General features: G+C 36.5%; 2 protein-coding genes across 11 annotated transcripts; one reads left to right on the forward strand and one right to left on the reverse strand.

Annotated features, from left to right (window-relative positions):
* Positions 1-1,243: 1,243 nt before the first annotated feature.
* LOC139967043 (gamma-aminobutyric acid receptor subunit beta-like) lies at positions 1,244-17,195 on the forward strand. Its single transcript, XM_071970675.1, has 10 exons — positions 1,244-1,662; positions 2,663-2,791; positions 8,638-8,838; positions 9,711-9,810; positions 10,629-10,786; positions 12,477-12,632; positions 13,587-13,763; positions 14,172-14,219; positions 14,895-15,092; positions 15,705-17,195. The coding sequence occupies exons 1-10, from the start codon at positions 1,420-1,422 to the stop codon at positions 15,762-15,764; spliced, it is 1,470 nt and encodes a 489-aa protein (XP_071826776.1). The 5' UTR covers positions 1,244-1,419; the 3' UTR covers positions 15,765-17,195.
* A 1,393-nt stretch (positions 17,196-18,588) lies between these two features.
* Positions 18,589-27,311, reverse strand: LOC139967044 (guanidinoacetate N-methyltransferase-like). 10 transcript variants are annotated; one of them, XM_071970684.1, is made up of 8 exons: positions 27,057-27,311; positions 24,048-24,283; positions 22,480-22,692; positions 21,535-21,713; positions 19,502-20,115; positions 18,967-19,106; positions 18,854-18,881; positions 18,589-18,797 (listed from the first exon to the last, which is right to left on the reverse strand). In XM_071970684.1, exons 2-5 carry the CDS (start codon positions 24,226-24,228, stop codon positions 19,975-19,977), a joined length of 714 nt encoding a protein of 237 aa, XP_071826785.1. In that variant the 5' UTR covers positions 24,229-24,283; positions 27,057-27,311; the 3' UTR covers positions 18,589-18,797; positions 18,854-18,881; positions 18,967-19,106; positions 19,502-19,974. The 10 variants fall into 10 exon arrangements, with proteins under 10 accessions (XP_071826785.1, XP_071826781.1, XP_071826783.1 ...); XM_071970680.1 differs by having other exon boundaries at positions 18,589-18,994; positions 19,079-19,106; XM_071970682.1 differs by having other exon boundaries at positions 18,589-18,881.
* Positions 27,312-27,603: the final 292 nt, after the last annotated feature.

Here is a 27,603-nt window from a genome sequence, read left to right on the forward strand (position 1 = left end):
TGGTGATGCCGGTCCAAAATGTACGTCATCTTAAAAGTACCATAAAATGAATATCAAACTATCCCTAATAGGTTCACATTTCTAAGAAAACTGTTGGAATGCATGGCTAGATGCAAAAAAATGGATTTCACCAATTTTCAGAATTTGCAAGTTTGCAAGTTTGCAAATTTGCAAGTTTTTGCAAGTTTGCAAGTTTGCAAAGTTTGAATTTGCAAGTTTGCAAAGAAGTCAGCAATTTTAATAAATGTGCAGAAAAAGAGAATTGAATGATGAGATGTAACTGATGGAATTGACAAGACAAGACAACTACAAATTCATCATTTTTTCTGCTCTTTGACAAGATATGTTTCTTTGTTCTCTTCCATAATTGTCTAAACTTTCTCTAGTCAGTTTTCCATTATTCATGTACTTCTTATATAAAGATACTATCTTGTAATCTGAACAGCTACCTCAAAAATGTGAACTTATTTGGGTAAAGATATTTTCTACAGATTGGTCTTCGTTAAAAGGGCAGCCACCTTTCACTATCACCACTGCCCATGACAATCAGTACAACCTTATACACACCTATTAAAGGAGCATATGCACAAGAAAAACAAGAGAGAGTGGTCAGCAGACATGTCATCTTGGAACTAGTAAAATTACAGAAACACAAAAAAACTTACAAATATAGTCTAAACCGCAGAAGGAAAACTGCTTCTGATAATGCAAAAAAAAGTAAAACATTATTAAGATCTTGAAGGGCGCCACCGTTATTTCACGGTTTAGTACAACTTACTACAAGATGCTGATTGCAGTTTGCACAGATAATTTTATCAACTGACAAATCGGTGTAGAGACAAGATTTTTATATTCAAACTTTTTTAAGAGTATTTGAACAACCAATAAGAGACAGAAGGATTAAGCCTTTAAAAATCTGTTGATTTCACAACGATATACAACAACAGGAATTAACGCAAATATCAGGATATTTGTCGTTTTGTGTACTAAAGAAAATTACTACACTTTTACCTGCATGTGTATAGTCATTAATTTACTAAGAAAGCCCAGATTAGGTTTAGTGATTCCTTGTTACGTTATCTATATAGTTTTTGGAGCATGGGCGGACTTTTAACTAATCAGAGATGTCAGCTTCGTACCAATTAGAATTGTTCAAACAAAACGACTGGTAACCACAGTCTATGCTCTGTGTTTGTTGTTGCCTGGTCACGCAATTTCGTCATTCACGATCCACAAACTGATCTTGCCGTCTGCCCCTGTGTGTGTGATGTTGTGCCGTTGACAAGTACAGCTGTGGCAGTGCTAGCAACCAGAAGTGGGCCTGGCCAATTCCTGCAGGAACTGAAATAATCAATATTTCCTTTGTCAGAGGCAACGGGATGTTTATAATTACAGCGAGAACAAACCTGCATTGCCTACATGCCTTTCATTAACAGAAACGGTCCCATGCCGTACAGGCTGACAGTGAAGACGATTGTGAAACCCGACCCAAGGAAAATTTCAAACACATTGGAGATGGATCCAGAAGAACCGATTCAGCCAGGGTTTAAAAGAGTGCTGACTTCGTTGGGTAGATTAGAGGATACACTGAAACAACTGGAAGTTAACAGCCGTTCTTCCGACACTGAGGTCTGGCATAAACCAAGGGAGGGTGGTAAGAAGGTACGGTATCACTGTCAATCAGCGTAAACTTTCAACAGATCCACAATAACTTTAACCATTTACTCAATAATGAGCCCAGGCTAGGATAGTGGTCCCTATCTTCTTACAGCTTGTTCACCGACGCACGGTGACGGTATGGTACGTTACAGAGCCTAAGCTTAGTAACATCTGAAGTAGGTAGACTCCGAGACTCACTGCATGAAAATAGCCTATCCTAGACCATTGCTGAGAAGGATCAGTAATGTCAAAATGTAGGCACATTCAAACTGCTAGCCTAGGCCTAGCCTTAGCCTGTTTTTGCTTAAAGATAATGTGATTCTTTCAGAGATGGACATCTAAGGTCCAGCTAAAGATAATAATTAAGGTATCATGTTTCATTAAGTACTGTCTGCATTTTGTAGTGACACAAACAAAATGTCACTTGCAGGCAACGGAAAGTTAACTTTTTCAGAGCGTGGCACGCGGTTTGGGGCGAGTCTTCAATGCCTTTAACAATAGCTAGTTTCCTCCATAGAAAATGGTGCTTTCTGTCAAGGTTGAAACAGTTTTCATTGCCCGGAAAGTTATGTCAGAAATTATGTCCCCGGCTCTATGAATAGCCAAACATTTGGAAATGTTACCATTTATTTATGAAAAAGAGAACCACCAGTCTTGCATAATTTCTTTCAGTTGTTCATGCAGGGTTGTAAACCAGCAAGAAAAGCAGAGCTATATAATTCACAAGCTGTAATTCACATGCTTCCAGCTGTGTCAAAAAAGTTTATAACACTTTCTTAGAAAATTAATTATTAATTAAGATATTTACAGCAATGTGCTTCTTTGTTTTCACCTAAGCATTTATCCTTATTAGCCAATTTACCTTGAATTACCTGTATCTGCTCTCCAGGCATTGTGATGAAGTGGATCCACTTCAAGAAAGAATGATCTCACTACCAGGATTATATGGTATTCTCATAAATAATATAAATCCTTTTTTTTTAAATATTTTCTTTATTTCCAGGTCTACTGTAGAGTCAGGTGCAATGTAATTACTGTTGGAGAAATTGACACCGTCAAACAAGAATTTGAGGCTGAAATATATCTCAGTCTTCGATGGAAAGAGGAACACTTTAAAGGCAAGACGAGAGAGGTAGGTTCATGGAAAAATTGAGTATTCCAATTTTGTGTAGCAATTTTGAAGGCTGTGAATTTTGTCACTTTTAAAATACTATGGTTCCCAGCAAAACTGCTATAAATCATTGCACTTGTATAGCAATTTGGACATTTTGCATTGTATTTTGCAGTGTGATTCTTGATAAATTCCTGAGGCTAATTCAGGTTGGTGATTCAAATATAGTCTATACATATTATTCATTCATTCATTCATTCATTCATTCATTCATTCATTCATTCATTCATTCATTCATTCATTCATTCATTCATTCATTCCATTCATTTATTTGTTTTTTCACATAAATATTACAATGTGAATTGAAGTCTTCTGAAAAGCCTATGCTGGCTTAACAAAACAGAAGACTCCCATTATAAATTAAGTAAAAGTTTGCGGCTAGCTACTCAGCTATGTGCAATGTTGTATGTGCCGACACATATACGCAAACATAAAACATGATACCAATTTCATCCCACACCCTAGCCAACCCCCTCCATAATCTACTCTCCTTAAAGGCATTGTGTGCCCCGCTCTGAAAAAGTTAACTTTCCGTTGCTTGCAAGGGAAGATTTCTGCTTGTCGCTGCAAAATGCAGACAGTAATGAAACGTGATACCTTTTTATCTTTAGCTGGACCTGAGATGTCCATCGCTGTACTGTTTGTACACTGTGCTGTGGGTATTGACTAGTGTCTAATTACCGAAAGTAGCAAGCTGTGTGCGTATTTTCTGGGATTGATGGTGGTGTCTAACACTTCTGTTACACCTCATTAGAAACTAGGTCAGAATGCCGGCATTAGACGTTTCTTTTTGCGCGAGTCTTCACACCCTTTAACCCCTCAGAGGAAAAAAAGTTCAAATTTAACATAATTGCAAATTAAGAGGAATCTGTGAATAGATTTTTGAATCTTTGCCGAAGGTTCATGGAATCAATGCGATGGTGATTGTGGGTGTGCGCGTGTGTGTATGTGACGCCCTTGGCTTGTAGACACGATAACTCAACAATGGCAAGTTGGATTGAAGTCATACTTGGTACATAGATGTGCCATACTGAGTAGAAAGCCCTATTGATTTTGGTGCTCATCTCATGTATAAAAATGAGGTCACAGGTCAAACGTAAAAATATGCAAATGCTAATAACTCCCCAACCAACAGTCAGAATTTATTTATACTCGGTATTAATATGTTGGTAGATAGCAGTTACATGGTGAAATATGTTCAAGTTGATATTATGCATATTTATTAGGGGGCGGGGCTTAAGTTGATTTTCACTAAAATAGCTTGTAAACACGGTAACTGAACAACAAGAAGTTGGATTGAAGTCATACTTGGTATATAGATGCACCATAGTGAGTAGATGAACCTCATTGATTTTGGTGCTCATCTCATGAATAATAATGAGGTCACGGGGTCAAACCTGAAAATCTCCAAATACTAATAACTCTGCAACCGAAAGTAAGAATTTATTCAAATTTGGTATTAATGTGTTGGTACATAGTGGGTACATGGTTACATATATTCAAAATGATGTTATGCCTATTTAGTAGGGGGCGGGGCTTAAGTTTATTTTCACTAAAATAGGTGGAAAAAAAAACGGTAACTGAACAACGAGAAGTTGGATAGAAATCATACTTGCTACATATATGTGCCATAGTTAGTAGATGAACCCTATTGATTTTGGTGCTCATCTCATGAATAAAAGTGAGGTCACAGGGTCAACCGTGAAAATCTTTACATGCTAATAACTCTGCAAACAAATGTCAGAATTTATTTATACTTCATATTAATATGTTAGTAGAAAGCAGGTACTTGGTGATATATGTTCAAGTTGATATTATGCATTTTTGTTAGGGGGCGAGGCTTAAGTTGATTTTCCTAAAATAGCTTGTAAACATGGTAACTGAAGTAACTAGCTGGATTGAAGTCATACTTGGTACATAGATGCGCCATAGTGAGTAGATGAACCCTAATGGTTTTGGTGCTCATCTCATGAATAAAAGTGAGGTCACAGGGTCAAATGTTAACATTTTCAGAATTGAATCATACTTTGTGTGAAGGTGTTGATAGATAGCGGGTATATGATCGTGTATGTTCAATGTGCTATTAAAGCTTGGAATTATAATCTCAATTGGCAAGGAATCACAATAAGCCCACTGGCTTTCTGTGTTTATTTATATATCTATATCTATATGTCTATAAGATATATCCATATGAATATATATTTTTTAAATATATAAACTTTCATGGTTGTGTTTTGCATAAGCTGCTAAACAAGGTGATAAAAAATCAGCTGTTTGTTTTGTTTTTTCTTGTGTTGTTTTTTGTTGGAAAATTTCTTTTAATAAAAGAAGTAAAAGCAAATGCAGAAGTTGGGTTTGAACCAGGGACCCTGTGATGCAAAATCTTCTGCTCTACCACTAGACCATTGAGGAGACTCTGACACATTTTGCTTTTTAAATATTTAAAGATCCACTTGTTTGGACTTAGACATTTTATAAAACATTTTCTCCACTGATCCTTGTCTGGGATGGGGAGGCCGCTTGGGAACCTTGTCAGGGGGGAGGGGGTACCGGCGAACTCACCTGGCTGCTTTGGAACTTACCCTTTCTCGCCTCACCCCCTCTCTTCCTCGCCTCACCTACCCTTGTTGCCTCCCCCACCCTCTCCCCTGCTCGCCACCCCTTCTCGCCTCACCCTCCTTTTCTTGCCACTCTCTCCCCTTCTCGCCACATCCTCTCTTGCCCCTCTCCTTTTACTCACCCTTTCTCACCTCAACCTGGTCTTGAACCCAGGAAATCAGGAAAATCAAACAGCTTGTTGGCAGAACTACCAATCACACCATTTTGGTTCCTAATGGGAAAACTTCGTTTCTTACCTTTATACTTCCGCCTTTTCCAAAGAACAGAAAAGTAAAAGGCTCTGGCTGGAGTTCGAACTCAGGACATGGAGCTTGTCTGACTCTCTCAGTCACAGAGAACTACCAACTTGGCCACTGCAACTGTTGAGAAATAATGCTCGTTTCTAATATTTCAACTTCAGAATCCACAATGGAATTAGGAAAAGAACAGAAAAGTAAAAGGCTCTGGCTGGAGTTCGAACTCAGGACATGGAGCTTGTCTGACTCTCTCAGTCACAGAGAACTACCAACTTGGCCACTGCAACTGTTGAGAAATAATGTTCGTTTCTAATATTTCAACTTCAGAATCCACAATGGAAGGAGGAAAAGAGAAGAAAAGTAAAAGGCTCTGGCTGGAGTTCGAACTCAGGACATGGAGCTTGTCTGACTCTCTCAGTCACAGAGAACTACCAACTTGGCCACTGCAACTGTTGAGAAATAATGTTTGTTTCTAATATTTCAACTTCAGAATCCACAATGGAAGGAGGAAAAGAGCAGAAAATAAAAATGCTCTCATGTGGATTTGAACTCAGGACATGGAGCTTGTCTGAATCTCTCAGTCACAGAGAACTACCAACTTGGCCACTGCAACTGTTGAGAAATAATGTTTGTTTCTAATATTTCAACTTCAGAATCCACAATGGAAGGAGGAAAAGAGAAGAAAATAAAAATGCTCTCATGTGGATTTGAACTCAGGACATGGAGCTTGTCTGACTCTCTCAGTCACAGAGAACTACCAACTTGGCCACTGCAACTGATGAGAAACAATTGCACATTTCTAATATTTCAACTCCAGAATGGAGGAAAAGAGCAGAAAATAAAAATGCACTCATGTGGAGTTGAACTCAGGACATGGAGCTTGTCTGACTCTCTCAGTCACAGAGAACTACCAACTTGGCCACTGCAACTGATGAGAAATAATTGCTCATTTCTAATATTTCAACTCCAGAATGGAAGGAGGAAAAGAGCAGAAAATAAAAATGCTCTCATGTGGATTTGAACTCAGGACATGGAGCTTGTCTGACTCTCTCAGTCACAGAGAACTACCAACTTGGCCACTGCAACTGATGAGAAATAAATGCTCATTTCTAATATTTCAACTCCAGAATGGAAGGAGGAAAAGAGCAGAAAATAAAAATGCTCTCATGTGGATTTGAACTCAGGACATGGAGCTTGTCTGACTCTCTCAATTACATAGCACTACCAACTTGGCGACAGCAACTGTTGAGAAATGATTATCATTTCTAAGATTTCAACTTTAGAATTCAGAATGGAATGGTTAATTCTGAAAAATTTTTCCTTGAATGTAACAGCCCCCCCCCCCCCTCCACTCAATTAGGTTCAATTTAGGTGAGAGAGGCCTAGGAGTGAGAGCAAAAGGACAAATTAAACATTTTTGGTTTCAATGAATATCATAACCTTTGTAATCAGCTTGTATACACGATATCTCAAGAAGGGAATGTTGGACCAAGTTCATGTTTGGTGTGTAGATGTACCACATTGTGTTGAGTTCAAAGGTCATTTGGGGTCACCAGGGGTCAAAATGTGGAAACCTTGTAAACACAATATCTCAAGAAAAGAAACTTAGGCAGACCTCATGTTTAGTTTGTAGATGCGCCACATTGAGTACAGGCAGCCTTCCGTTTTGGGTGGAGGTCAAAGGTCATTTAGGGTCACCGGGGGTCAAATTTTTGAAAACATTGTAAACACGATATTTCAAGAAGGGAAGCTTGGGCAGACCTAACTTTTAATGTGAAGATGTACCACATTGAGTACAAGAAGCCTATAGTTCATGGTGGAGGTCAAAGGTCATTTGTGGTCACCAGGGGTCAAGTTGTGAAAACATTGTAAACCCGATATCTCAAGAAGGAAAGTATGAGCAGACCTCATATTTAGTGTTTAGACGTACCCCATTGAGTACAACAAGCCTATTGTTTTTGGTGGAGGTCAAAAGTCTTTTGGGATCACCAGAGGTAAAATTTCGAAAACCTTGTAAACACGATATCTCAAGAAGGGAAGGTCTGACCAATTCTTTTTCAGTGTGTAGACGTACCACATTGAGTACTGGAAGCCTTATGTTTTTGGTGTAGTTCAAAGGTCATTTAGGGACAACAGGTCAAATCGTGACAACCTTGTAAACATGATATTGCAAGAAAGGACTTATCTCATTTGGTTTGTAGATGTACCATATTAAATTTAAGGTGCCTATTATTGCTTTTGGTGGAGGTTAAAGGTCATTTGAAGTCAACAAATGCCAAACATTTAGGTCACTCCCCTCTTACCTTTTTCTCCGCACTAACACTTCATCCTAAACATAATATTCCAAGGGAAGCTTGGACAGATCGCATATTTGGTATGTCATTGTACCACATTGAGTACAAGAAGCCTAATGTTGTGGGCGGAGGTCAATGGTCGTTTGAGTTCACCAGGGGTCAGGTTGTGAAACCATGTTTTAAACAATATTTCAATAAAGACTGATGTCATATTTAGTATGTTGATCTATCTATCACATTTAGTACAAGAATTTTGTTGTTGCGGTCAATGGTCATTTCAGGACAGCCTGTGTCATTGTGAATTTATTGTTTGTCACATCACACTGCTTTTCACTGTATTACTAATATCAAGTATGTTGTACACCCTCACTATACATTACGTCAGATTCTTGCAGAAAATAGCTCATGTTACATCATCGAAACCACTATGCATTTTAGCATTCTGGTTCAAGGAGGCCAACAAAATGCTACTAATAGACAGAAGAGAGGAAGGTGTGAACGTGGTGTAGCCAGAGAGGGCAGGAGAAGGAATTTAGAGGGCAGTATTGATCTCCTTCCTGGACATTTTTTAAATTCAAGATCATGCGGTCAGACACTTCCAACCGCATTGCATCCAGTCTCCTTAGCTAATTTGCAGCCTTTTTTTCCATCATTCTAGGACATTGACTGGAATGAATGTTGGGATCCCCGAGTGTACTTCTTCAATGCCGTCAACATCGATAAACTGGAGTGCAAACATAACATCGTCCCTAACGATGACGACTCGGTCGATGGGATTCCCGATGCTCAACTCTCAATCCGGATGAAAGCAACCTTCAAGACTGCAATGCAGCTGCACAGCTTTCCATATGACCATCAGGTGAGTATTATATTAATAAATAATAATCAATAAAACCTGGTGCTTCATATAGCACCTTTATCACAATGATTAGTAATATCAAAGCGCTTTACACAAACCAAATATATATAAAAACAATATAAGAAAACATTAATACCAGCTCTTCTGCCTTGTTTCAATTTATTCATGTAATACTGGTTCAAGCTCCATTCCTTATTATCACATGCATATAGGCTTAATTGTGAGTTATATATCCTGTACAAAGTGCATTTTTATGAACAAAGGAAGACACATCCTATGGCTATATCCCTCACAGAGAAACACATTTCCTATGGATGTATTCTAGAGGGGATGAGGATCATAAATTGGGTAAAGCTCACCAATTTTTTCTGCTTTTTTGTTGCAATAGTTAGTATTCAGATGCATACTGAATGATATTAAGGGACAAAGCCTAATGTATAATACTGTACTTCATTTGCTTACAATGGTACTCTAACCAAGATCAGGGGGCTTTGGAAAGAGATATTAGCTGCCGTGAAACAAATTCATAATTCATGTAAATATTAGTGCACTATCAAATATGTTACCATTATTTACAGTACAATGTTGAAATGGTGTTCCAGCACTGGAGAGGGTAACCTAGGGAATAGATCAGCTTACATTGTGAGATGTATTATATATTGTATGAAATGACTGATCATGGTTCTAATTTTTTGGTAAAATTGCAATTTTGCCAGTGTTGATTCCAGAGATTACTTGAAGAATTAAGTTGACTTGTGGTATAAAGTTGTGCTTGCTCTATGTATCTAGTTTCCTTTAGTCATATAAGATATCCATCTCTCAAAGAATTATTATTACCAAACTGACATGAACTTTCCATCTTGGCTCTTTAGAAATTAACGATAAAGTTGATGTCAGATTGGCCGCTGGATGTGGTAGAGTTTGTGAAAGATATGAGCATCAAGGACAGCATCAGAATTGATACCTTCACAGGTGAGAAATGACATTAAATATAAGCTGAACCTCTAAGAGCTCCTTTTGAAAAGCATTACCAACTTTTTTGGTTATAAGGTCCAAGGTACTTTCCTTTTTACTTGGTATTATTTTACAGAGCTTTTAAAATGAAGTAGAGAAATGCAATTTTATTTTTTTAAGAGAAAAATAGAATGTTCCAGATTTGGGATAATTTTACGTGTAAAATTAATATCCATTTATGTAAAATTAGAGAACCCAGAAGATCACTTCTTGATTTGTTGAAATTATTAACTTCCTGTTTGTATTTAAAAAATTTAAGAACTTTTAGTATCTTTAAATAATTTCCTATTGAGAACTAAATTTGTCATAATTTTTTAATTATGTTACCTCCCGACTACCGTGTCACATGTGTTAGGGAGAGCAAGACATTCAGTATATATCATCAATACAAATTGATTTGAGTTTCATGTGTGCCCATAATATCAGTCAATGAAATCCCAATTATTAATCTACCAGATGCCTCATTTTTATCATAGATGCTGTTCATCCTAGATCTAACGTATCGCAACGCTTAAAGTAAATATTGATAATTGATATAAATGTTGATGATGATGGTGGTGATGATGATGGTGATGGTGGTGGTAGTGGTGGTGGTGATTCAAATTTTATATATGGAATATTTCTTTTTGACAAAATTAACACTCTGTTGTTATTGTAACGATGCAGCTGGTGCATTATCATTACATTTTAACTCCCATTCTTTTTAGTATCAGTGATCGTTGCTTTGAGAGTTTTGGTTTTTTGAGTACTAAATGTTGAATTGTGGTATTTTTCAGGACACCACGAGTGGACCCTTCACAAACATGTGCTGGCTCATGCGGTGGAGGAGGATCGAGCCAAGACTGGATCTCATCGACAGTATCCCATCTACCATATATCAACTCACGTACAGAGGCAGTCCATGTATTACTTATGGAACATAGCTCTGGTCATTGTAAGTAACCTCAACTCAAACTCCATCTTTGTTCTGTCATTTCCATTGTTAGGGAAATAATAAACCTTACAGATGGGGAAACAATAACCTATTGTCTGACCGGGAATAATTTATTCCAGTATCGCTTCGCAAACTGTTTTGCGAGATGGTCGAATCGCTATACAATGTCCAAAGGTATATTATTGTTTTCTTTTAAAGACTGGTACCGTATAGAATTTGATGAGAGACACATTTCAGAACCTTCAATACTGCTACACAATGTTTGAACTCTTACATTATTCCCTGACAACTGCAGTTGGGCAAGAAAGAAGGTTTATTTTATTGGATAGGACCTGTGTCATGATCTCTTTAAGTTTATAGTCGTACCGCATACTGGCATTTTTCACTCCCACTTCATACATTAAGGCCATTCATTGGTTTCTGCTGGGTATCTTGCTTGATTCTGTTTGATTATTTCCTCTGATTTTCATACTAGGTCTTACTGTACACTAGTACAGTTACTTAACTCCACACTTGTTGACTACTTTAACATGATAGATATTTATAATAATAACTGTACAGCTATGACTTGTTATACTTACTATACTGCAAGTATATTATGTCCACTAAAACTCAAAATTTGTCTTTAGTCGTTGTCAACTATTTCCAGCTAACACCTGTTACACTGCCAACTGTTTGCAGTTCACCAGTGCCAACGATATTGAAATCGTCTGAGAACGAAGCTTTTCCTGCAAATCATTATTGTGAAACTTCTGTTACCTTTGAAGGAAATTGAATAACGAATGTACAGGATGTGTAGATTAACCAGTAAATGTACATATTAACATCCCTAATAATTCTCTTTTTAAGCCTTTAAATTATGAGTCATAACTTTTTCATCACATTATCCTTCAATTAAGTAAAACTATGTAATCGTTGGCAAGGTAACTAAAACTTAAAGCATTTCTTAGCATCCAGCTTTGCTAAAGAGCAATGCTGGATGATAAAATTGCTACAGAAAGTCCCAACATTATGACATTTACTTTGGTTCCTTTGAACGTGAGCTTTAAATTTAATTTTTTTGGTGGGGGGGGGGGAGCTTAATTCCCTTGGCGACATGGCTCTACTGCAAATCATGTCACAAGGATGAATCTATTGGGAAGAGCTCATTAAGGAGACTTCAAGGTATTAAAGAAATGCCTTCAATGGACAGATTGTAGAGTCTGAAATATGACAGCCACAAGGAAAGATGACTAGGTTAAATGAGTTCAAAGCATTGCCCGCAAAATGTGTGATAGCAGAACCACAGTATTAATAAGTAGACTCATTCGATAAATGATGTCTATTACTGTAGATGCAAAGTATTTGGAAAGAATAAGTTGAAAGCAGTTTCACTTTGGACAGAAGGTGGGGTACTTGTGTAATATGAAAGGTTGTCAAATGAAAAGACTTTCATTATTTTGATCTTGTGAGTGCAGATAAGTACCAGATTTCAGTGCAAATGTCCAGTTTTGATGAGCCCTCTAAGAGAAAGGGCTTATAAATCCATCATATGATCATCTTGTGACATTTCTGCATAGATTTTAATTTTAATGACATCTTAATCTAAAGATTAAGTGTAAATAGTATTCATGATAAATTCTCTCCCTCTCTTTCTTTGCACATGATGGATTGACTAACTGTTAGCATTCTTCTATATTTCTTTTGACAGTTCCTTATTCTTGGGTTGAGTTTTACGTCTTTCTCGGTGGAAGCCTCAGCTCCAGCCGACAGGCTCAGTGTTACAGTGACGTTACTCCTCACAGCGGTTGCCTTCAAGTTTGTGGTCTCATCAAACTTGCCAACCATTTCGTACTTGACTCTTTTGGTAAGTATGTTCTGTCGTATAGGGGCAATGATCTCGTAAATTATTTGAAGGATTTTCCCTCAGCTACCGTGTGACACCATGCCGTAGGAAGAGATGTTTTACTCTTGATTTGTTAGGGTTTTCAGGTTTGAGAAGAAGAATGGTAATGTTGTCACTAAGGTGCCAAATCAGGAATAAACAGACACAGAAGGTGTATAATTTAGAGTTGTTAATTAGTCCAATTTTTCACAATAACCATTGAACCCAGCAATACCATTTTTGAGTCACCATATCCCACCAAGAGTGACAAGATTATGGTGTGTGCTTTTAATATGTGATCTGATCTTGTATTACTTCTTGTATGATATGATATAGCATGTAAGCGGTGTCAGAAATATGATTTAGAAATGTTGAAATTGGAAGCCACATGATGTGAAAGTTGTAATCAATAAGCCCTTGCAGTCTTCTCCAACATTCCTGGTTGCTCAACATCAGAGAAATGCCTGCCTGACTATTTTTATTATCATTGGTATTATTTTATGCAACCCTGTGTGGGACTGAACATGAAGGAATGGTTGAAAGCAAATTTCTTTTGGAGATCTTAACAACTTTTAGCTACTTTTTCTCTTAACTTGATAGGCCATTAAAACCAACTGTCATAAATGCCCAAATTGCTGTTGTTTTGGTCGGACCATTCATTTTCTTTAGGCCAATGAAATTTGAAACAAAAACAAAGAAGCCATTTTAAAATGCCAAACTGTGAAGGAGTATGATAGATAACGCAATGTTTATATGTAGGTATTAATGTACATGGTGTGCATGTATAATTGCTGTGTATAGCCGTGTGTCGCCCTTTTAGGATTAGATTGTTAAGGTTTCAACAATTCTATCTGATGTTTCCTTACCAAATCTTTTAAGTCTTCAAGAAATCACATTTGATTACAACTTGTTTCTCTGTTTTCTTATTTCACTCAGGATAAGTATGTGTTATGGAGTTTGGTCTTCCAGTGTTTGATGGTGGTACAGAACGCTGTGGCGGTCGTGTTCTACAAACATGACATGTCCGACATCTTTGACTACATTTGCATGGGTGGTTTGGGTGGTTTCGTCTTAATTGGAAATGCTGCATTCATCATTGCTGGAATTGTTAAAGTAAGGTGTTTTAATTTGCTCTGTTTTCTTTTAATATTTGATTTGGTAACTTGTATACAAAAGTTTACCAGTATTTTCAGACATTTTCTCCTCCAATATGCTGTCATTATAAATATTCACCCAAAATAAAAAATTAAAGGAGTGATCAGACCCAAAGCTCGCCCCAAAACTTCAAAGTCTAACCGAGCAGAAGTGGACGCTTGTTTACTAGTTGTTAAACTCTACCTCAACTGGTAAAATTAGAAATTACCCAGCTTTACTATAACACTAGAGACTTAGATAATACATGATAAACATAATGTGGTGATTGTGTAAGCTAAGGAATGTGGAGATGAAGGTGATATGCTGATTTGTTTTTTTGGCTTTGTTTTGTTTTCAAACTCATTTTTGACTTTTTGTCTTCTTCAGAATTCTAGTGCCAAGGATAAACTGGACAAACTAACTAGGCAGTATTTGGTATGTATATATGAACTTTTGGGCATTTGATGTACACTTAACAAATATAATATGGGAGGGTGATTTGTTTTAACAAAGCAGTGACCATTGATAAATTGATAAAGAACCAGTGCAAGTTTATAAAATTGCCATAAAATGAACTGACTTTTTAAGGAAAATTTCAATTCAAATTGCAGTTTCAAGAGTACTGTTTCATATTTTGGTAATAGGGCTTTACTTTTGTAATAACTCATTTTCTAAGTTTAATTCACCTCTTTCATTGGTGCTGTTCAAGAGTAATAATTCACCTATTGATGATTGCTTTACTCAATGAATCCCTCATTTCATGGGTTAACTTTCTTATCGTTGCTATTAAAGAGTAGTGAACATAGCAACTGAGGATAGCTTTACTCCACAAAAGCCTCATCTAAGTTTTAATGAACGTCTTTATCTTTCCTTTTCAAGAGTAGTTTATTCACATATTATTATGGTTACGTTACTTGAAGAATGCCTCATTTCATGGTTACACTACTTCATTAGTTCTGTTCAAGAACCATGCCTCTTCCCCTTTTTATGAACTTTTCCATCGGTGCTGTGCATTAGAAGGGTATATTCATGACAGTTTTCTTGACAAAATAATATCTTTAAACATTGAAGGATAGAGATACTAGTCATACTACTAACTTCTTCATGCAGGATTTGTGTGATGATATCAACCAGAGATGGCAGACTAGACAACAGAGGAAAAGAGACAGAGATATTGCCAAAGAAAACCAATCTCAGATGCCTGCCTCTGAAAAACCATCACAGCCAAACCCATCTCCTACTCCTGCAACAAAAAAGAATCAGGTCGCTCCTACTAGTGATGAGAATGGAATCGAGGTGAAGAAGATGGTAATTAGTGACAATAACAAATTTCCATTTCAATGGCTCTATGTAGGATCTGTGAATATTGCACATTTTCCTAAATTATCCTTTCAAGTTGTTTGATATTTTTACTTCCATCTAAGGCTTCAGCCTTCACTTTTATGTTAATCGATACTAGTCAGAATTAGTTGTACCTGTTGTTTTTCATTTTTTATGGCTACTTGGGAACATGATTGGAAACTAATAAAATAAGTTAAGAATGCTTTTTCTGATGACATTTTGTAACTGGCAATCAAACTAACAATGTTTAGAAGGAAGGCAGGCAGGAGTCTGATCTGATAATGAAATTGCTGTCTCTGTGAAAGTCATTGCAGTAAAAAATACTGGGATGACCCACAATATCCATCTCCCGACCCCCCCCCCCCTCCCGCCTCTCCATGTGGCAATGAGAAATCTGATAATGTATTATCCAAGTTGATTTTGTGTAGCCCATTGGTAGATAATGTGTAATACATTATCCTCCCTTACAATAAATATATCCCCTTCCTTTCCAGTGTACACACCAAACACATTCAGTAATGCTACACTCACTGTGGTCTCTCAGATCTGACATCCTTTCTTTACCTTCCTGTGTTTCAGGCGGATCCAGCAATATTCACCAGTGAGACAGAAACATCAGCTGACATGCATATGGCTTAGCTTGTCACACCTAGTAATAGGATTGATACACCTCCAAGCTTCCCGATTCAATACAGCGAAGATCCTAATGACATCTCTGTATGTACATATATATAGTTATATATCTTGGAACCCATAGGAGGTCAGTAAGTTGATAAAAAGTAGACACTAAGTGGATGAAATTAGTTTTTCAGGTTAATACACATAATAATTTACTTTTGTCTTCTATGATCCTATGCAAGTTATCTGTTACAATACAGTGCACACTTAAAATGGGTTATAGCATTGGAACTGATTATATTAACATGCTGTGTATGTACTAGCTACAAGAGAAGCATGGTTTACAAGGCTTATAACATATAAATATGTTAGATAAAGAAACTGTGTGCTAAGTCATTGACAAGAGCTTAACATTGGTTTAAGGAGAACCCCCCCCCCCACCTTTAAGAGTCAGAGACTTTAAGTTTAATACTTATATTGATGCGACTTCTTTTGTTGACACGATATGAGCTCTGCCCTCTGTTACGAATTTGAATTTCAGGGAGGGGTGCAGGAAGTGGCACAAAATTATGTGGACATACATTCTGGGGGAGGGTCTCCCTGTGCTAAGGAGGCTTTGATGCCAAATGGTGCTATCATTTCCATCATTTTAACTACATTTGTGTAGATTGACTTTAAATGTTGCCTTTGTATATGACTTGTGCATGTTCTGTAATATCAGACATTTGGGAGAAATTTTCAGAAGTGGTGAGGTGAGGAAGCACATGCCCCTTGTGGCTACGGCCCTGTAGGCCCTATATATTAACGATATCAAACATGTACAAAATTTATACACAATAGTATTAATAATAAAAGTATTGCTGTGGCAATATTGATTTATCTATTTTAGTCTGTTGGGTCTATAATAAATTAAGTTTCAATAAATCAATCATATTTAACAACCAGAATCTAGGTCACACTAAAATTTAACAAATTATTTGCATTAGAGGTACTGGTCTGTGCAAAACATTAATGAAATGTCAATTCAAACTAGTTTTCTAAGCCAAATATTCAAAAAGCCATGATGGCTTAATAATGCTATAACCAGCATATCTGGAGTAAGAGCAACCATATTCATGTCTTCAGTAGCAGTAATTTTAACTTTTTCATACCTCTATATGCAATTGTTTATATATTTCCCAGGTGCTTAGTCAATCCAGGTCTTCTTTCTTTAGATTTTTTAGTATAGATACTGTTCCTTTCTTCAATGTAGAAAGATATAGAGTATCAAATTCATCAAGTGCAATCATTTTTTAGTTAAGAGAATTCAAGAGTTGCTTCCTCGGATCGAATGAATAGTTATAACAAAACGTATATCGTGCTTTCTCTTAAATGCTCAGCTTTTTACAGCTTTATCACGAATGTTTATACTTTCATAGATTTTAGAAAATACATTTAGCATGCCACTCTTAATGTTTGTTTGTCAACCTCCTCTTTTTTTTTTTTTTTTGGTGGTATTTTCAAACCCTTTCTGGAACTTACATGCTTATACATACAATGCCATAGCAGTGTAATGTAAACCTCACCTGAAAGTTATGGCTATTGAGTACTGTTCAATCACTGTCCAAGTTCAGTGTCAATACTTAGCTCATAAATGGAGACAATGGTCAGTTGAGGTCAAATGGGATGGTTCTCCTACCTGAGATTGAACCTGGTCCTATTAACAATTTCTGACAATAATTAACTGTAAGGGGCACTCACTTTTAACATAATTAATAGATTGAAATGTTAGATCAGTTTATAATGGGTTGAATTAAATTTGAAACTCTTTCTAGCTGTATTTGACCAGACTCTGTATTAAATTAATCTTGTTTTTAATGTTAGACTACAGCTACAACGTTGAATTTTTAAGTTTGTAATTCTTCATTCGGTTTAAATCACAGTTGAAAGTCATGCAAGTGCAGTTCCGTGAACGAAAGAGCACGATTCCCATATGTATATATGTCCTTCACAAAGAAGAACATTTCTTAGCAAGGAAGTGGATAATTATGTACAACTTGCCTTAGACATTTTCATGGATATTTATTAATGTTAATTTGGTCATGAAAATATTCATCAGAGCAATTGTTGACATCACAGCTGATACATGAATATTCACGAGTGGAAAATTTCTACTTTCTGTATATTTTGTATATGTTGTATATAGCTTGGTCAGTGCTACAAGCAGAGCACATAGTTTGATGCTAACACTAGACTGCCACAGAGCACTGAAACGTTTGTTATTTTACTATACTGGCACAAGTCAAATATTTTACTCGTCTTTTCGGCCAGGAAGGAAAAGAACCTAAGTCTAGTCATAATAAGTTACTTGCTTGTGGGCCTACCCGCAGGAATGTTAACTGGACTTTGGCTATCAAAATGAACATCAAGACACCACACCACAAGAAACAGCTTGAGAGGAAGCCAAATTTCGTTCATAAAATATTGGGTGATCATTCAAATGGAAAAAGTTTGACAATTCCTGGGAAAAGAAAGAGATTATAAGACCAAAATAACCAGTTACGACTCTTTGGGCAATGAGGATTGAATCATAACGACACATAAAATCAGTAGCATTGCAAAAGATATACTAGAGATTCAAAGGCAACATGTATCCTTATATTGAGGATCAGATTAATAGATAAGTAGTATCTTAAGTGCTCTGGGTGGGCAGTCTCTTCTTGATTTTTGTTGTAAATGTTTTGATATTTGGAAACATTTTAAAATTGCTGATACAGGATATCAGGGTCCCTCAATGGTAGTAATAGACTCGAAATGACCCAATGCAATGATTTCAGTAAAACAAAGAAGGAAAACGAAAGTCAAATGGATTTTCTGTCTCTTTGTTAAATCGATGTGCATTACAAAGTATCTTTACCCATCATCAACAAAGGAGATTGATTACTTGAATTAAACAATGCAATGAATGGCAGATTAAACTATCCCAGCAGATCAAATAATCAGACATAACTAATTACACCTATGTAAAATGCATTACATTATTACACCTATGTAAAATGCATTACATTATTACACCTATGTAAAATGCATTACATTATTACACCTATGTAAAATGCATTACATTGTTACACCTATGTAAAATGCATTACATAATGACACCTATGTAAAATGTATTTACATAATGACACCTATGTAAAATGCATTACATTATTACACCTATGTAAAATGCATTACATTGTTACACCTATGTAAAATGCATTACATAATGACACCTATGTAAAATGCATTACATTATTACACCTATGTAAAATGCATTACATTATTACACCTATTTAAAATGCATTACATTATTACACCTATGTAAAATGCATTACATAATGACACCTATGTAAAATGCATTACATTATTACACCTATGTAAAATGCATTACATTGTTACACCTATGTAAAATGCATTACATAATTACACCTATGTAAAATGCATTACATAATGACACCTATGTAAAATGTATTTACATAATGACACCTATTTAAAATGCATTACATTATTACACCTATGTAAAATGCATTACATAATGACACCTATGTAAAATGCATTACATTATTACACCTATGTAAAATGCATTACATTGTTACACCTATGTAAAATGCATTACATTATTACACCTATGTAAAATGCATTACATCATGACACCTATGTAAAATATATTTACATAATTACACCTATGTAAAATGTATTTACATAATTACTCCTATCTAAAATGCATTAAATAATTACACCTATGTAAAATGATTCACTTGCAAAATGTTGGCACAAGGCACAATTGGGAATACAATTGGAAATACTAAGCAAAAACTTACTCCTAATGAAACATCACAATGACTCGGGATGTCAGTCCAAGCAATTAGGACACGCAGAATTTGAATTCTCTACATGAAGTCATGAAAACCCTAAATCCAGGCCAAAAAAAAAAATCGGATGACTAAGTTAAATGATCACCAGCATTCACACTTCAAAAAACCAAACAATATCATTTTAAAGTATATCATTGAAATGTCCTTAACCCCCTCCCACCCCCTATCCCCCTCGCCCAACTGACGGATGGTGATTTAATAACAGCAGGAGCAATAATTTTGGGGAACGTATAACTTATCATGCTTTAATAACAGCAGGAGCAATAATTTTGGGGAATGTATAATTTATCATGCTTTTATAACAGTAGGAACAATCATTTTTTGGAATGAATAATTTATCATGCTTTAATTACAGCAGGAGCAATCATTTTTGGGAATGAATAATACGCACAAGAGGCAGGAGGAGTGATGGGCATTACTTCTGTAGAGATGTTTTCTTTCTTAAAGCCAGCTTCCATTAATTGGACAACCTGGGTCTCCTAGTCAAAAAGGAAAAGAAGAAAGAATCATAAAAAGCAACATAGCTCCTAATCCATATCATATAAAGTCGATGGTCAGACCCAAATTGCAGTCTGCATGATTTAAGAACCGCAGGTGGTATCTAACATTCTTTTCTATCATGTGGGCTGCTCAACTATGACTGTCAACTCACAAGTGAGCTGCTGAAACCTGAATTATAGTCTGGGTGATATAAAGAACTACAGGCGCTATACCACCTGAAGATTCTCTTTAAAAACTACCGATTGGGCTCTCAAGTGGGCAACTATCAATTAACAAGTGGGCTGTTGCAGTCTGAATGATTTGAAGAAATACAGGTGATATCCAAAATGGCAACCCCGTAAAGATTTGCAATAGTGTTTTGACGCCTGGCAGAATATTCAACTCCTTGACAACACAATTCAAGAGGAATCGGAATACCCATATACCTCTACATGCTTATCAAACATTGTTCACCTCTTACAGCTATGTGTTTTTAAGAAATTTTTCATTCTATTCAAAATATGTTTCACTTTTCATAAGTTATCATTCAATTGATAATCACGGTCCCCTGCACTCTTTTAAAACAAATGAATTTCCAGACTTTACCAAGACCAAACCATGTCTTACAGCTTACTATGAAGCAAACCTACACACCAATAATGACCTAATGTAAAGCTACCTTTGGTAAAGCCTAACAATTCTTGCAATATTTATGCCAACCCCTGTCAATGATATTTTTTTGGTGAGGAGGAATTTCAAAGAGCCATGAACCCCAATGATGTCATGCTGTAGCCAAAGTTAAACAATACACTTGACTTTTTCTGGCACTTCTTAACAACTTTGCTCGCAAAGGTCATATCATAGAGGAAGAAGTGTTCAAATGAGAGGTTTTCATGACTTCACTTAAAAATTCAAGACCGAGAAACATGGTCTTTCCACTTCCCTACCTTTTCCTGTAACCATCATGCAACCACTATGCGCCATATGTTCTGCACAACATGCTATCCATCTAATACACATATCTCTGTTTAAAATAAATGAATGCTGTTCAGCTGCTGTTACATTATACCTGTAAATATTCAAATTTGAGTATTACTTTTAATTACATTTCCCTCATCTTTTCTGTTTTTTAATTAAATAGTCTCTATTGGATATACTAGTTACCAGTACATTGTGGCTAGTAAATTGATATCACATGGACAACATAACGTCAATGAACCGATTTACTCTTAGCAGAATGCAGCTTACCATACACAGATCTGGCAATTTCGTTGCACCAATATAAAACAAAAGATAAATTTACTCACGTTGAGTAATAGAAACTTGTTTATAGAATGTTTAAAGATGGCAAAGAGTGATCAATATGCCAGACAGCAAATTGTCTTATACTACAAACATATATGGATCTCAATTCTTACCTGAAACATTGTCTCAATGTTATCATATTTCTCTTTGAGAAGTTCTCCCCAAGAGGTAAGGTTGCAGTAGGATAAGATGCCACCTGGTTTCAGGAGTCTGAAGGCATGCTTACTGATAAATTCAAACTGGTGTGTGTGCCATGTCTTCTCAGAGAGTGGATATGTGTCATACAGGATTCCTAGGAAATGACATTCATATAGAGATGTACAATATGTATGTTAAGGAAGCTGTTTTGCTAAGAGTTGTTCATGCTATGCATTCACAATAGGCAACACTGATATAACACAAGCTTGCGGTATATAAACACTCTTCATAACTTTTACATTTATTTCCCACTTATTCACGTTTCGGATGAAATTGCTAGTGTGGAAACAGGATGTCTTTGGTGTGTCTTATATCAGGGCAATCTTTGTGTTTTTGCCGGTTGCCCATTGGATGACCAGCTTGTCCCAATTTTGGTTGTACAAAGAGCAAATTTGGTTTTCCATAGAAATGTAGCCAGATCACAAAGCTTGATCAATGTATTCACTGTAGGAGAGATGTGTAAGATTCGGCAAACAGCAAAAAACAGCTATGGTCATCTAATAAAGCTACCACTCGGACAGGTGGTTCATAGGCCTACGGTACCACTATTTTTTGGCTTGATTTATCAGTATATCTCCAAAGTGATGTAGGGGTGATGCCAATTGATCAGTTTACCCATTTGAGGGTATTTAGTTAATGCAATATACATTCATGTGAACAACTAGTTGTCTGCCAGGAAAGGTGACTTTTCTTCTTGAGTGACCATAAAAGTTCTTGCAGAAATAATTAGAAATAAAAAATAAAAAAATGATAATGAATGATTATTTCCCAATATTGCCACTTTTGGTATTTCTCACCGGGTACTTCCAGTCCATGCAGTATTCCTGCCCAACCCTGTAAAATATAGACCTCTTAATTACCATCAAATGATTCATCTTCCAGATTAGGAGCAACATCCTCCCAGAGGCCTTTCAGTGGAGTGACCTTATGAGGTTGTTCTCTTGCCCAATCTTGCAGCCTATCGAAGACTCCACTGTTGCACTCAATGATGACATGTTCTTGTATGCCCTCACATGCCTGAATCTTTCCACTGGCTATACCAAGGCCAAAGCCTACCTCTAAAACACGGCCACCTATTGAGAGAAAAAACAACATCTTTGTTATATCATTTATTCATTAGAAATGTCATTGAGACACAACTAAGGTTAAAGGTCAGCAGTGTTGCCCCCAAGATATGCTAGAAAGTTAAATAATGGTCACTGAGAGTTTTAATTGTGTAACTGAACATTCGTCAATGTCTGGGAATATCTTGGAAGGTCAGATCCTCCCAGAATTACCTTTTTCTTTCTTAATCTCCATTTAGCGTGCTCAAATTTCTGTCCAATACTGATGACATCATCAGTGACATAGGCACACAACAGACAGACATAACTAGGACATGTGTGTCTTTTGCAGTTCAATTGACATGGCAAAGTGACAGTAATTGTGCATACCGCCCTCTCACGGGTCACACAATTCTAGTGATGACCATTTCATGTTTGTAGTACTGTCAGCAACAGAAACATTAGCCCCTTCTGGGTGACTGTTGGTGTTCAGAGTATATATATCCAAAGATTTTGGTTTGGACCAGCTCTGCTGTGAAGGGAATTAAAACCTTGGCTTCATTTCTCGCAAACAAGTCACACAAAAAAATATCCATTTGAAGAAATATCTTCTGCTAGAATTTAACATCATGGAATGAACTACAAATGTTTTTAGCTAATAAAGATTTCACTTTAACATACAAAAGAATGAAACTAGTTGAACACTGTTTGGATACAAATTCTTTGAAAAGCAATCTCTTAAATGCAAACCAATTGAAGTCTGGTCTACTCTTATCATGGAACCAAAAGAAAGAAAAACTTGTGAGCTAGTATAATGTTTCCATAACTATTCCAATTTTCATGATATGAGTTTTGCTAAGTCTCTGGAATTCTTTTTGTCATATTCTTGAGGCCATGATATACTTGATCACAATTGGAAATTATATAACCTGTATAACCTAAAAGGGATGGTCCCTACCTTACATTCAGATGCTGCACATACAGTAAGGCATTGTACAGTGTCTCCAATCATCTCTCCATGAGTGGTTTTCAAAGCACTCTAGATGTGATTTTATCTTTGTTATAATTATCTGATAAAAGCCACCTCCTATACACTCTTCCCCTTTTTGGAGACTCAACCCTGTCTTCAGGAATCATCTCTCAATATTCCATCTGTTTTATAGCTTTCCCATGCCAGCCTCAGTATAAAGTCACTAGCTAAACAGTATAAAGCTCCAAGCACACTTTGTTATTAAACTCACACGCACTCTCTACATACTGAACAGAAGAGGAAAACAGAGCAATGCAAAGTTACAACAGACTCAAATCAAAGAGTCGGACACTTGCTTGTCTGTTGACATTCATCAAGGAAGACTACTACAGGAAGGAATGTCCTCTCACCCTACCTTTAGATGCTGCAATGCTGGCTAATTTGTGCATGTAAGGTGTCTCCCACCTCTCCATGACTGGTTTCCCTAGAATCTCCAGGTGGGTGTCTTCTTTGTTATAGTCGGCGGAAGCTACCTCCCATCCGCTCTTACAGTCTTCCCCTTCCTGGAAGATTTTATCTTCTGTCATCTCAGTCATCGTACTGTAGCAGAAGGATCCTGTATATCCGACAGCTTGTCAGCCAAAGCCGTTTCTATTCCATATGTGAGATATGAATGTATAATTAGTCAACACAAATCCATCATCACAATGACATACCAGCAACTGTGAGTACACACTGTTTTCATTTAATTCTCTGCAATACCAAGGTCCTTTGCTTTATATGACTAGCTCAAAAAAAGCATCCAAGTTGCACATTTAATGCATCACAACTATCTGATCAAGATACGAGATATTCTAGACACAATATGGGGACCATTATTGAAGTTCTGGCTTTTTTGGGGTTTTAGTTTAACTGAAGGTCTTGAGACCTTCAGATGTGTAGGGAGATATCCCTACAAATACAACCAAGCAAAAAAAAACCTTGCTGCAGCAAGTAGGACTGAGTGGTAGGTTATTTGTACTATTGTTTTTACGAAGGCCAAACAAGTCAACATTGAGATTTTTGACGGATTTCTTATTTTATTTTGGCTGTTATCAAAATGCTAGATATGTAGACTACTTTAAACAGTTAGTATTTACAAAGTAGGGTGAAGAGTACTATTATTTAGAGACCAATTGAGTGCTACAATGGCTTTAAAGGCATTGAAGACTCGCCCCAAACCGCGCTCTGAAAAAGTTAACTTTCCGTTGCTTGCAAATGACGTTTTCTTCTTGTTGCTACAAAATGCAGACAGTAATGAAATGTGGTACCTTGTCATCTTTTATCTAGACCCGAGATGTCCACGCTGCTATGTACACTGTGTTGTGGGTATTGGCCAGAGCTGTATGTATTGACTGTCCACTAGTGTCTAATTACCAACGGTAGCAAGCTGTGTGTGTATTTTTTGGGATGGATGGTGTTGTCTAACACTTCTGTTACACCTCATTCGAAACTAGGTCAGATTACCAGCATGAGACGTTTCTTTGTGCGCAAGTCTTCACACCCTTTAATGCACCTGTGATGTTTTTGTTTTCCTCTGGACAGAGTTCTCCAAATTTCGGGAAATGTACTGAAGCCTATATAGCTGAATACAGTAGGACTAGCGAATCAAAAATTGACATTGTCAAGTAAGATTACTTTTTGGGTATGCTACTACTACAACTTGGCTAAATTTCTAAAACTGGTAGAGCATTTATGTTTATTTTTATGCAACCGCTGGTGTATAATGGCATATTTGATCATCTCGGGCCCATGTTTGCATAGACTCTAGAGTGCCTTTATATTATTCCATGTTAACAAGGTCACAAAGACACCTTCTTTTATGACTTTTTAATGTTAACTTCCATTCATTTTTATGGATGTAAGATTCGATGTCATAAATCAATTTAATCACAGGAAAGAGTCGCACAGTTAATAGTTTACACTTAACACTGACATTTTTGTGAATTGATTTTGTCTACAGTAGATGTTTGGGATACCACTACTCTCCAGACACGGTACTTTCAAAAGACAAAAAAATGGTGCTATTTGCACGTACACTAAGTTTGTCGTGGAAAACAACTTTTTCGTCAGCAGAACTTGAAATACACGTTTTTTTTGGGGGGGGGGGGAGCAGAAAGGCTTACCGAACTACTTAGGCACATTGAAATGATTGAGGAGGATGGAATTTGGCTCTGAGACTTGATTCTCAGGAAAGATTAGGTTTGGAAGAGGAATGATGATTTAGTACAAGTGGGGATGATAAAAATGTTTAATTAAACAGCGTCACCTTATTTGGCTGCAGTTATCATATGACGTGTAAAAGGCAAAATCTAGCTGTGGCATGGAACAATTTGGTCTCACTAAGTTTCATCGTTATTACACAGACTGCATTTTAATACTTTACATATTCCATGATTACGAAGGTCTCCTTTTGCCTGTTACAGTACGTCGACTGCATTGTATTTCTTTACGTAATACCTAAATTTGACTTCAGTAAATTTTAAGCAGCTAAAAATTTCCCTGACAATGACATTTACTCAGTCTAACCATCCTTTTTCGACTTTCCCATGTTATTTTCATCATCCTGTATTTGGTATCCTAACTTTGAAGTAAAACATTCTTCATGTAGGCCTATGTTGAAAAAAAAAAAAAAAAATTGTTTTCCACATAAGAAATTTCTCAGCGGAAAGTCATCAACAGGAAGTACTGTGTGCGGAGAATAACTGTCCCAGCAAACACAAAAACCTTTTTAAAACGTCATTAAAACGTTTCGTCTTTTGTTTTGACAACGTTATTTGTGGTGTAATAAATATGTCACGAAAACGTTTTCAGGATATTATTTCAAAACATTTTTTTCATAAAAAACATTAATATTACATTAATATAACATTAATATCTCATAAAAACGTTCTGCCGAAGATTTTATAACACCACATTTAACGTTATAAAAACATATTTTAGAGGCTCTTTTAAAAATGTTATGATAACGTTTTGTGTTTGCTGGGGTGGTTATAAGGCCTAAATTGCTTTCCTTAGGCTTTGGATGAAATCAGGTATCATTTATTTAATTTTTTGTTAATGATTAGTACATGTCTTCCTGATTTACTGAGTTTCTTACAAAAGGAAATTGACGATTCGTGTAATTGTGCTCTTGCAATTTGCATTAAGTACCTACCTTGCTACTGTAGTATAGGCATGGACTAACTTAGTCACAACGTTAGGCTAGGCCTGCCTAACCCTGCTTTGGTAAGCGTTAAGTAAGTTGACAACGTTACCTTTAAAACTTAGGCTATTCTCACTTTCTTCATACTAGTTACCAAAAATATGAAATCAATGTGACACTTTCATGGTAGATGAAAAAGCGAGCCATTCGGCTTTACTATTAGTAAAACTCCGTGGTTACCTTTCCTTTTTACGCAGTGACCGCACGAGCTTCAATTTCACAGCATGTACACGCCGATGATGAAAAGCGATATATGCGACGATGCGTCAAGTACAAATGTTCATATCACGAAGAAAAATACCTGTGGTTCCATTCCTATGCATGTGTGGTTCACTTATGTTCCTAATCAATTTCTATTGATTCCCTATACCGAAAATGGCGTCGAGATTATGGAACGCCAAAATAATTAGTAAAGAACAATACGTGATGATGCTGTGAAGCGTATTCTAGTTACTGTTATTGTGAAGCGTATTCTAGTTATTGTTGTTATGACGTCACCCATGGCTCGCGCATTGGTGTTTTGCGCTGTGGTGTGGCAGGATATAAATCACGCGCTATTAGAAGCGTATCTTTTGTTTTAAATGATTCGGGGTTGGAAGACAGCCAAACTGGTTCAAATTGGTTGAGTGCCCATTTGCATATGCTCATCTGCATATCAGGTTGGCACTCAACCAATCAAGAGTTTGGTAAGGGGTGAGTTAAAAGTTTACACCAATCGGGTTCAAGG

This window comes from Apostichopus japonicus, chromosome 4, assembly GCF_037975245.1.
Source record: "Apostichopus japonicus isolate 1M-3 chromosome 4, ASM3797524v1, whole genome shotgun sequence".
Taxonomy (NCBI): domain Eukaryota; kingdom Metazoa; phylum Echinodermata; class Holothuroidea; order Aspidochirotida; family Stichopodidae; genus Apostichopus; species Apostichopus japonicus.

Excerpts from the sequence above, each read along its gene's own strand:
- LOC139967043 (XM_071970675.1), top strand. The coding sequence starts at position 1,420 with ATGCCTTTCATTAACAGAAACGGTCCCATGCCGTACAGGCTGACAGTG. Across the intron at positions 2,792-8,637 it reads TTAAAGGCAAGACGAGAGAG|GACATTGACTGGAATGAATG; the intron begins GTAGGTTCATGG and ends CCATCATTCTAG. Across the intron at positions 15,093-15,704 it reads GAATCGAGGTGAAGAAGATG|GCGGATCCAGCAATATTCAC; the intron begins GTAATTAGTGAC and ends CCTGTGTTTCAG.
- LOC139967044 (XM_071970680.1), bottom strand. The coding sequence starts at position 24,228 with ATGACTGAGATGACAGAAGATAAAATCTTCCAGGAAGGGGAAGACTGT. Across the intron at positions 22,693-24,047 it reads CAGCATTGCAGCATCTAAAG|GTGGCCGTGTTTTAGAGGTA; the intron begins GTAGGGTGAGAG and ends TTCTCTCAATAG. Across the intron at positions 20,116-21,534 it reads ACATTGAGACAATGTTTCAG|GAGACCCAGGTTGTCCAATT; the intron begins GTAAGAATTGAG and ends CTTTTTGACTAG.